General features: G+C 46.5%; 1 protein-coding gene across 2 annotated transcripts in view; it reads left to right on the forward strand.

The window, feature by feature from the left end:
* LOC133339690 (adhesion G-protein coupled receptor F2-like) overlaps positions 1–12,012 on the forward strand; it is a 49,750-nt gene extending 37,738 nt beyond the window's left edge. For both annotated transcript variants that reach the window (XM_061547846.1, XM_061547845.1), the window contains exons 17-20: positions 2,862–2,903; positions 3,701–3,748; positions 4,569–4,620; positions 8,565–12,012. In XM_061547846.1, the coding sequence (XP_061403830.1) occupies positions 2,862–2,903; positions 3,701–3,748; positions 4,569–4,620; positions 8,565–8,680 (258 nt within the window). In that variant the 3' untranslated portion in view covers positions 8,681–12,012. The remainder of the gene's footprint in view (positions 1–2,861; positions 2,904–3,700; positions 3,749–4,568; positions 4,621–8,564) is intronic.
* The last annotated feature ends 214 nt before the right edge of the window (positions 12,013–12,226 follow it).

A 12,226-nucleotide genomic window follows, 5' to 3' on the forward strand; every position in this document is an offset into this window, starting at 1 on the left:
CATAGAGCCCAATGCATCTCCGACCAGGAACACATTGCCAGTGAACTCAAGCACGTACGCCAAGCTCTCAAGGCTAATGGTTACTCCGACTACACAATCCGTAAAGCCATCACTCCAACCATCAAGAAGGATCCTGTTGAGGAGCCTTTCAAAACCATCACCTTACCCTACATTGCTGAGGGTCACAAAAAAGATCTCCAAAATCCTGATTAAACACAAGATTCAGGTCCGATTTAACACAGTACATAAAATCCGTGATCTGGTCCCGTCTGTAAAAGACGTGGTTCCAGACATACAGTACCCTGGCGTCTACAAACTAAGTTTCCTCTGTGGTAGCAGTTACATTGGAGAAACCAAACGACATGTCTTGGACCGCATCCGTGAACATAAAGCAGACCTGAAACACGGTAGGACAAACACCTCAGCCATGGCAGATCACTGTTACAATTCAGTGGGCTCACATGACATTGACTTCTCCAAGACAGAGGTTCTCTGCAAGCCGTCTGGCTACCATGAGAGATTCGTTCATGAGGCGATCCACATATACAAACACAGAGACAATTTCAACCGAGAAGATGGATTCTGGCTCAACAATCATTGGAAGGACGTAATAAACCATTTCGGATCTTAACTAGTTGTTGTTCACGTTTACGGTGACTTTCAGACCGCAGTCCACTCACTGGCATTAACTGTGTATCTTGTGTTCTCCACAGGGAATGCATTATTTGCTCTGCTGCGGGTCTCCTGCCACCGCTCTCCCATGGACATGTTTCATTGCTTGTACATACTATTAACATTCCATCCCTTTGTTAATGCTACCCCCTGCTCCCCTCCCTTTGGTGCTGCTGATCCTGCATAATGCATGGGCATAATATTACTTTGAACCCCCCCCCCCGCCCACCTCCTACGCATTTCCCATGAATATGCTAAATTCCTCTTGACATGCACATTCTTTTGTTAAGGCGCTCTTCTTCCACATCCAACCCAGCTTATATATAAGCTCCAAGCTTGGCAGTGTCTCATTCTTCACCTGAAGACGGCTGCTTGCGTTGTAGCCGAAACGTCGTGAGAATTATTTTATTATGTTTTATTTTTATTATTTTATTACTTCCCTTCTACGTGACTTTACTGAAAGAACCAATAAGATGAATCCCTGCAGTCACGAAAGCTTTAAATCGAAATTTAAGGTCTGTCATGTAAACAACGTGCCAATTAGTTACTAGTGTAGTGTAGCGTGTATTGTAGTGTTAGTGTATAGTGTAGTGTATAGTATAGTGTAGTGTATAGTAGTGTAGCGTATAGTGTAGTGTATCGTGCAGTACTGTATATTGTAGTGTAGTGTATAGTAGTGTAGTGTCGCGTATAGTGTAGTGTATAGTAGTGTAGTGTCGCGTATAGTGTAGTGTATAGTAGTGAAGCGTATAGTGTAGTGTATAGTGCAGTATATTGTAGTGTAGTGTGTATAGTAGTGTAGTGTATAGTGGAAATGAACTCGGAAAAAAGTAATATTTAAAAATACTTTTTTTAAGAACACGCTTTAATGAAATGTACCGTGCGAGTAATGGCAGAACTCCACGACTCCAGGAAGTGGGCCTGAAGCTTGCCACAAAGTAAGGGGCCGTGGTGATTTACAGCCAACGTCAGTTAAGCGTGGACAATTCTTAACATATACAAAAGATGTATATATATATATTTTTAATGATATAATATAGTATTGTCATTAATATGACATACGAATACTAAGTTTGCGGTCGATACCACATTGGGAAGTGGGTTAAAATAGTGAGTTTGTTGAAAGCGTGTAAAAAGATCGTTTAAAAATGTTAATTTTTTTATTTTTACAATAGAAAATGGTATTATGAACAGTATGACATAAGTATACTGAGTTTACAGTCGATACCACATTGGGAAGTGGGTTAAAATTGAGTTACAGGATTTGAGGATACGACAACAGACAGAGTGAGTTAAATAAAAGCGTGTAATAAAAATAGTTTCAGTTTTCAGTTTCATGTATCTGGTGTAGCCCTGTGAGCCATTTGGCTCTTGAATCGGGTGCAACCGCAACAAACAAAAAACAAAAACATGAACAAGAAGACATCTTAAAGTGACTATGTGTTGTTGGTTGTTTGACTTGCATCCCACTGGGATTTTTGCACACAGCGTTGGTGTACTGTGATTTTTTCTGCAATATTTTGCTGTCTTTTCTTGGATTTTTTGTTTGCACTTAGTCACATATTCACTTTAAGATGTTTTTTGTTCATGTTTTTGTTTTTTGTTTGTTGCGGTTGCACCCGATTCAAGAGCCGAATGGCTCACAGGGCTATACCTAATACATGAACTTGAACTTGAATGACATAGCTAAACCAAGTTTACAGTCGATACGACATTGGGAATACGGTTGAAATTGAGTTACAAGATTTTGGATACGACAACAACACGGTAAGTTAAATTAAAACGTGTAAAAAGTTTTAAAATATATGTTTTGGATTTTTTTTATGATAGAATATCGTGTTGTCATCAGTATGACGTAGCTATACGAAGTTTGCAGTCGATGGCACATTGGGAAGTGTGTACAAATTGAGTTACAAGATTTCTTTTTTGAGGATACGACAGCAGCGTACACCAACACTGTGTGCAAAAATCCCAGTGGGATGCAAGTCAAACAACAACAACCACAACCACAAGCCAACTTAGATTAACGCCATCAATAGACGAGTACCCGGCAGACATGATAGACACACATCGCCTCCAAGTCAAAGCGTGTGCGCCTCTGTGTGCCACACACAACGCTAGCAGCACTTGCCCCTACGGTCTGTTAATGCTACGCGGGGGACCTTTGTCTTTGTTCTTCTCGCCCCCAGGGACTCTTCATCTTGATCTTTAACTGCCTCCTCGACAAAGAGGTAAGTCGAAGACAATTCACTCACCTATAGACACTTCACTCTTGTTATAGAAACTTTACTTTGTTATATAGACATGTACACACAGAGACCCATAGACTCACCACCACCACACAGAGACCCATAGACTCACCACCACTACACAGAGACCCATAGACTCACCCACTACACAGAGACCCATAGACTCATCACCACTACACAGAGACCCATAGACTCACCACTACACAGAGACCCATAGACTCACCACCACTACACAGAGACCCATAGACTCATCACCACTACACAGAGACCCATAGACTCACCACTACACAGAGACCCATAGACTCACTACTACACAGAGACCCATAGACTCACCACCACTACACAGAGACCCATAGACTCATCACCACACAGAGACCCATAGACTCACCACCATTCAGAGACCCATAGACTTACCACCACTACACAGAGACCCATAGACTCATCACCACACAGAGACCCATAGACTCACCACCATTCAGAGACCCATAGACTTACCACCACTACACAGAGACCCATAGACTCATCACCACACAGAGACCCATAGACTCACCACCACACAGAGACCCATAGACTCACCACCACACAGAGACCCATAGACTCATCACCACACAGAGACCCATAAACTCACCACCACACAGAGACCCATAACTTACCACCACAGAGAGACACATAGACTCACCACCACACAGAGACCCATAGACTCATCACTACACAGAGACCCATAGACTCACCACCACACAGAGACCCATAGACACTAATTTCTAATCCTCTCTGCCCAGGTACGCAATGAGCTAAAGAAGAAGCTTGGACTGGGTACACAGAAATCGGTGAGTCGTGGTGCTGTCGCGATTGGCTCACAGAAAACATTGTATAGTGTAGTGAATAGTATAGTGAATAGTGTAGTGAATAGTGTAGTGTATTGTTTAGTGTATTGTAGTGTATAGTTTAGTGCATATTGGAGCGTATTGTTGTAGTGTATAGTAGTGTGTAGTGTAGGGTATAGTGTATAGTAGTGTATAGTGTACTGTGTAGTGTATAGTGTACTGTGTAGTGTATTGAAGTGGAGTGTATAGTAGTATGGTGTTAAATAGTGTAGTTTATAGTGTACTGTGTAGTGTATAGTAGTGTATAGTGTACTGTATAGCAGTGTAGTGTATAGCAGTTTATAGTAATGTAGTGTATAGTAGTGTATAGAAATGTATAGTTTAGTGCATAGTAGTGTAGTGTATTGTAGTGTAGTGTATCATAGTGTAGTGTATCGTAATGTAGTGCATAGTAGTGTATAGTGTAGTGGAAAGTGTAGTGTATAGTGTAGTGCAAAGTCTAGTCTAGTGTATTGTTGTGTATAGTAGTGTAACGTGTAGACTACAGTAGTGTGTAGTGTAGTGTATAGTGTAGTGTATAGTGTGTTGTATAGTGCAGTGTGTAGTGTATAGTATAGTGTGTAGTGTTTAGTGTAGTGTATAGTGTAGTGTCTAGTATAGAGTGTAGTGTATAGTGTAGTATGTAGTACTGTGTGTAGTGTATAGTGTAGTGTATAGTGCCTAGTATAGTGTGTAGTGTATAGTGTGTAGTGTATCATCGTCATTGTCGTCTTTCTCACTCCCTCCCTCCTCTCCCCTCTCTCCTCCCCACTCTGTCTGACAGAAGGGGACCAGCAGCACCGGTTTGGATCGAGTCAACCCTACAAAGTCTCACTGTGAGTATGCCTTCCATGGTGAATCTGATGGCTGGGTGTATGGAATTGATGTGGTCGAGGAATTGTTCTAGATCAGGCCGGCCATGTGGCCAGATGACAAAAGTGTCATCCCTGTACCTCTTCCATAAGGTCGGGCGTAGAGTGGCAGTCTGGATGGCGTCAAATTTCTCCATGAAAACGTTGGCTACAACCGGAGATAGGGGGGAGCCCATTGGGGTGCCCTCAGTTTGTTTGTAGAAAGTTCCATTCCACGTGAAGTATGTGTTGAGTAGTTCCTGACGGACGTACTCAGAGTCGGAGGTAAGTTAGGGGCTTTTGCCAGGGTTTATTAAAGCTGTTACAATAATACACAGCAGGGTACACAACTCCCAGGGGCTAGGGGTCCTACTCTGAGTCCGGGTCCCTGCCGGCTAGCTCCAGTCTCTCTCTCTCTCGTGTCGGATCGTGGACTCTGCCGACTCCACCGACTGGAGAGAGAAGCACCTCTACGGCTACCACCGGCTTCTCCCCAGACACCCTTTTCGTTCCCTCTCTCTACTCACTGGTTCCCCCTTCACCCTGCTTACTTTACCCATTCCCACAGTGACCCCGCTTACGTCACGGGGTATCCCTTAAGTACCCTAGGAGACATGACGTCATCACACTGAACGGCACACCTGACGTCACATCCCCATTTTACTCCTCTACATATGTATTGGTTAAGCAGTGTCTCACCAAGGGGGGTACCTCAGTATTCAGTCCTTGATGAACCAAGTCTTCAATGATTGCGATGGTGTCAGGTACAGGAACTTTGATGAATAAGGAAACCACATCAAAACTGAAAAGCAGGTCGTCTGGGGACAGGGACATATCCTTGATTGTCGATACCAGGTGAGTAAAGTTTAGTACCACAGAGGTGGTTTTTTCCAGTTTTTGGATGTCCTAATTAAAAGGAGACCTGATGGTTCAATGAGCCACTCTGTCTACAGGAAAGCTACCCATACGGATGCTTACCTAAAACCAGATTACCACCACCATCCATCCCAGAAGAATTTCCTCATCAAGACTCTACACCATAGAGCCCAATGCATCTCCGACCAGGAACACATTGCCAGTGAACTCAAGCACGTACGCCAAGCTCTCAAGGCTAATGGTTACTCTGACTACACAATCTGTAAAGCCATCAATCCAACCATGAAGAAGGATCCTCTTGAGGAGCCATTCAAGACCATCACCTTACCCTACATTGCGGGGGTCACAAAAAAGATCTCCAAAATTCTGAATAAACACGAGATCCAGGTCCGATGCAACACAGTACATAAAATCCGTGATCTGGTTCCGTCTGTAAAAGATGTGGTTCCAGACATACAGTACCCTGGCGTCTACAAACTAAGTTGCCTCTGTGGTAGCAGTTACATTGGAGAAACCAAGCGACATGTCTCGGACCGCATCCGCAAACATAAAGCAGACCTGAAACACGGTAGGACAAACACCTCAGCCATGGCAGACCATTGTTATAATGCAGTGGGCTCACATGGCATTGACTTCTCAAAGACGGAGGTTCTCTGCAAGCCATCTGGCTACCATGAAAGACCCGTTCATGAGGCCATCCACATATACAAACACAGAGACAATTTCAACCGAGAAGATGGACTCTGGCTCAGAAATCATTGGAAGGATGTAATAAACTATTAATTCCGCTGTTGATATGTAAACTCCTTTGTCAAGGCGCTCTCCTCCCCAACCCAGCTTAAATATACGCTGCCAAGCTTGGCGGTGTTCATTGGGACGCTGTCTTTCCGACAGCTCTGCTTCTTCACCTGAGGACGGCTGCTTGTGTTGTGGCCGAAACGTCGTGAGAATTTTTTTCTTTTTTTATGTTTCATTTTTTATTATAAGACGATGAATCCCTGCAGTCATGAAAGCTTCAAATCGAAATCTCATAGCCACCATGAGCGTTCGTGTCTGGGATCGAACTCACTACCTCCGGCGTACCAGGCGAGGTAGTCAACATCTCAAAATAGAACCCACGACCTCCTGCGTACTAAGGTGAGGTAGTCAATATCTCAACTTCGAACCCACGATCTCCTGCTTACCAGGCGAGGCAGTTAACATATCAGCATCGATCCCACGACCTCCTGCGTACCAGGCGAAGCAGTCAACATCTCACCATCAAACCGACGACCTCCTGCGTACCAGGCGAGGTAGTCAACATCTTAGCATCGAACCCACGACCTCCTGCGTACCAGGCGAGGTAGTCAACATCTCAACATCGAACCCACGACCTCCTGCGTACCAGGCGAGGTAGTCAACATCTCAACATTGAACCCACGACCTCCTGCGTACCAGGCGTGGTAGTCAACTTTCAACATCGAACCCACGACCTCCTGCGTACCAGGTGAGGTAGTTAACATCTCAACATCGTATCCACGACTTCCTGCATAGCAGGCGAGGTAGTTGACGTCTCAACATGGAGAGAGAGCGAGACGGACACTCCGGAGATGGAGACTTCTCTCTAGAGGCAGAGTGAGAATTAGCAAGTCAGGATGAGGAACTGCACCCGGTTTGGTAATCACATGGTCACTTATCCACTCACCTACTCACTCACCTACTCACTGACCTACTCCCTCACTCAACATCATACCTCCTACCACACTCACCCAGCTACTCATTCATCTACTCACTAACCCACCCACCTACCTACCCACTCATTCACCCACCTACCGAATCACTAATCCACTCACCCACCCAATAACCCATCCCACTCACCCACTCACTCAGCAACCTACCCACTCACTAACCCACTCACTCACCCACTCACCTACTCACCCACCCACCCACTCACCCACTCACTTCAGCCACCTACCCACTCACGAACCCACTCACTCACCCACTCACCCACCTACCTACTTACTAATCCACTCAATCACCCACCTACCCACTCACCCACCCACTCACCTACTCAGCCACCCACTCACCCACCCACTCACCCACTCACTCAACAAGCTACTCACTCACCTACCCACTCACTCACTCAAAAAGCCACTCACTCACTCCCTCACCTACTCACTGACCTACTCACTCACTCACTCACCCACCCACCCACTCACTCACTCAGCCACTCACTCACCTACCCACTCATTCACCCACTCACTCGCCTACTAACTCACTCACCCACTCGCTCATCCACTCACATACTCGATCACCTACTCACTCACCCACTCACTAACAAGCCACTCACTCACGTACTCACCTACCAACTCATTCACTCACCCACTCATCTTCTCACTCACTCATCCACCGACCTACACACTCACCCACTCACTTACCCAATCACTCACCCACCCACTCGCTCACACACTCATTCACTCACCAACACACTCATACTCACTCACCCATTCACTCACCCAACCACTCATTCACTCACTCACTCACCCAATCAGTCACTCACTCACCTACTCACACACACACTCACTCACCTATTCACTCACTCACCTACCTAGTCACCCACTTACTCACCCACTCACATACTCACTCACCTACTCACACACTCACACAGTCACTCACCCACCCACCCATGCACCCACTCACTCGCTCAATCACCTCCTCACTCACTCACCTGCTCACTAACCTATTGACGCACACACTCACCTACTCACTCACCTACTCACTCACATACTCACTCATCTACTCACACACACACTCACCTACTCACTCACACACTCACATACTCACTCACCCACCTACCCACTCACTCATCCACTGCCTCACTCACCCACTCACTTACTCACTCACCTACTCACTCACCTACTCACTCACCTACTCACTCAAGACAAAAAACGAAACACCGACTTATCTCTCCCTTCTTTCTCCCTTATCTCTCCCTTATCTATCCCTTATCTCTCAATGATCTCTCCCTTATCTCTCCCTTAACTCTCTCTTATGCCTTTCTCTCTCCCCCACAGCTTCCGAGAGCAGAGAACCGGAGATGAAGGTTCACTCGAAACGTCCGTCCAGAAAAGACTCCATCAAGTTTCTGAATGTCTCCTCCGACTACGAAACTCTGAACAGTGGCTTGTGAGCGGGGAGAAAGCAGGGGAGGAGGTGATGGAGGAGTTGGAGATGAAATTGGTGGAGGTGGACGTGGTGGTGGTGGATTGGGAGTCTGCCCCAATAGCCCGCGATCACAAATCGCTATTTAACTGCATCACAAAAGTAACCTGCAGCGTCACACCTATCGCCATCATTAGGGGACAGAACGGCGGTCCGATCTCCGACCCCCCCAGAAAGAGGTTTTGTCAAATTCTTTGGGTCTTTCGGTGAAGTCAGGTAGATGGGTTCAAGAGAAAATAACAAAAACAACAACGACGTGTCGATCGCAACGCAACCGCTCATCATCTTCCTGATCTTCCTGATGACGACCGCTGGCTTTGCGATCGAAACGTCGTAGTTTTTTTTTGCTATTTTCTTTGATCCCATCTACGTGACTTTACCGAAAGACCCAAAGAATATGAATTCCTGCAGTCACGAAAGCTTTAAGCCAAACGTTTATGTCAGATGTTGCTGAGCAATTCTGCGAGGTCCTTGGTGGAGGGGGAAACCCCTCAGCCTTTAAAACAACACGGGGTAAAGTGGGATATGACCCTGCTGAGGGGCTGCGGTGCCTCAAATATTGGAGGAAGATGTCACCCCTTGTGAGTGGCTGGCTGAGGTGCCATCTGTTGAGGGAATACTGAAGGCGTTCCAGAGTCTGAGACTATGATCTGGTAATTGCTGCACACTCAGGAGGAGTTGGAGGCGCTGCTGCTGAACCTGGAGCGTGCCACTAAGAGGTGGGGCCTTACCATCAGCCCCACCAAAACTAAGCATTTGCCTGGGAATTTTGTCAGACAATCCACCCCCACAACTCCCAATTGGTGATGGGGCAGTTGTGGAGAAATTGGAGAGTTTCCCATACCTGGGCAATGTGCTCATGACCGGCTACGTTTTGACAGCAGAGGTCTCACTCCGAATCAGTCGAGCGGCATTATCTTTTCATCGGTTGTGTAACGCTGTGTGGAAGCGACCTGGTCTGTCGCTCCACACACAGCTTCGGGTCTTCTCGGCCATGGTCATTCCCTCTCTTCTTTTTGCTTGGAAAACAACTTAGAAACATTTAGGCTGGCCTGCCTACGATCAATCCTGGATTTAACCAGGCTGTATTATGTGAGGAGCTCACAAATCCTTGAAAGATTTGGAACAATCCCATCAGTGAGCTCCTCCGGCAGGCAAAGCTGCGTTGGCTGGGCTATGTAGCCCGCATGCCCAGCCACCGCATGCCTTAACAGCTTTTGTTCGGTCGAATAAAGGGGGCTAAATAGGCGCGGCAAGGGCTAGAGAAGAGATGGAGTGATGTGGTACAGGAGGACGTGTAGCTGAGTGGACTTTCCGATGACTGGAACCAGCGGTGTCAAGATCAGCCTCTGTGGAGGAGGCTCGTGAAGGACGCTACTGGGCAGTTGGAGGCAGTCGCCCTCCAGCAACAACTGAGGGGGGAGGAGCGACGCTCACAACAACGAGCGGAGCGCCGGGTGGCTAAAGCACAGCAAGTTGGCACAGTAGGGGGCACAGGTGGTGCATCAGCCACTCGTCTCAGTCATCTCAGTCAGTCGACCCGTGGCACCTGCTGGGTCTGCCCCGTGACCTCCTGCCAGCGGGCGTTCGACACTTCACGTCGTAGCCTCAAGGTGCACGTGGCCTGGCACAAGCGTCGTGGTGACGTCACCCCCACTTAGTGGCGAATGGCGGTTGTTGTTGTTGTTGTGGGTTTATGAATGCGTCGTTAAACCCGCCACCACCCGATATGTTTCTATCAGTGAGCGTTTTGCCACGTAAACGAAACGGGCGGCCAACTCGTTACTTGTACAGCAACGCGCAGATTAAAACCCCGCGACACACATTCACTATTCGAGCAACACGTGCGGCGTTTCGGCCCGGTGATTTCAACGACCAGCATAATCATCATCCATCCAGCATCACCATCATCATCCATCATCATCACCACCAGCATCACCATCATCATCATCATCTTCATCCATCATCATCAATCTTCATCCATCCAGCATCACCATCATCACCACCAGCATCATCATCCATCCAGCATCATCATCAATCATCATCCATCATCATCATCCATCATCATCACCACCATCATCATCCATCATCATTCATCACCACCACCATCATCTTCATCCATCATCCATCATCACCACCATCATCTTCATCCATCATCCATTATCATCACCACCATCATCATCTTCATCCATCATCACCATCAACATCATCAGATGGATATCCGCAGAGTTGTTGGAAAAATCCTCCTCCTGCTCCCGTTCCGTTCTTCCTAAAGTCGTGTTTTGTTTGTTTGTTTAAGAGTTAGCACCGCGGGACGGTGAGGCGATTTGTAAGTTTCCGCGCGAACGTTATTTTTACGCTGGAACATATATTATTATAGGGACTCCTCCACTTGTATTTGACTTACGAACTTTGATAGATACGCACAGACCTTGCCCGAATGTCCAGTTGCAGTTGATCGGACTGATAGCGAGTCGTAAGTTCAACCGGCCAGAGTAACAGATGGCGGTGGAGGTGGCATCTACATCTGCAGAACGTGAAGAACCAGTGGCATTTACATCTGCAGAACGTGGAGAACTAGTGGCATCTACATCTACAGAACATGAAGAACCAGTGGCATCTACATCTGCAGAACATGAAGAACCAGTGGCATCTACATCTGCAGAACATGAAGAACCAGTGGCATCTACATCTGCAAAACGTGAAGAACCAGTGGCATATACATCTGCAGAAAGTGAAGAACCAGTGGCATCTACATCTGCAGTACATGAAGAACCAGTGGCATCTACATCTGCAGTACGTGAAGAACTAGTGGCATCTACAGAACATGAATAACCAGTGGCATCTACATCTACAGAACATGAAGAACCAGGGGCATCTACATCTACAGAACATGAAGAACCAGTGACATCTACATTCACAGGGGACTCTACAACTTTTAAAGCCATTCCCGCGTGTGTAGTGCACACTCCGCACACCACGTTTGGACTCGACAGGAGATTACGTTGGACAAATCAACCTACGATCACAGACCTCTGGAACCCAGCTCGTTGTTACGTAAAGGTGGTCTCCCGACAGTAATTTTTACTTTTATTACCTAACAAGGGGGGAGCAGGGGGGGGGGCGTCCATTAGTTGCGTCGCCCGCGATGTCAGAACATCGCGACGATGCGATACCACCGTCACGATTATTATGATATAGTAGTAGGTTTTTACCCTTTCAACTGGTACAAAACTGACACCTTTATACAAGGCATCATGTTTGCAATAACCGCAACACAAGCAGTCAAAATGCAAACAAAAAGAAACAACTCTGATAATGGTAATGATATGCACTGTCCTTGAAGTTGATTGACTTCTAGGACAGTGCATATCATTATCAGAGTTGTTTCTTTTTGTTTGCGGTTATTACAAACATGATGCCTTGTATAAAGGTGTCAGTTTTGTACCAGTTTAAAGGGTAAAAACCTACTACTATATTTTGCCACTGGTAAAGGAGGTCTCATAGTGTATTA

Source organism: Lethenteron reissneri, unplaced genomic scaffold (genome assembly GCF_015708825.2).
Source record: "Lethenteron reissneri isolate LAM-NWPU_2019-01 unplaced genomic scaffold, ASM1570882v1 scaffold_207, whole genome shotgun sequence".
Classification (NCBI taxonomy): Eukaryota; Metazoa; Chordata; class Hyperoartia; order Petromyzontiformes; family Petromyzontidae; genus Lethenteron; species Lethenteron reissneri.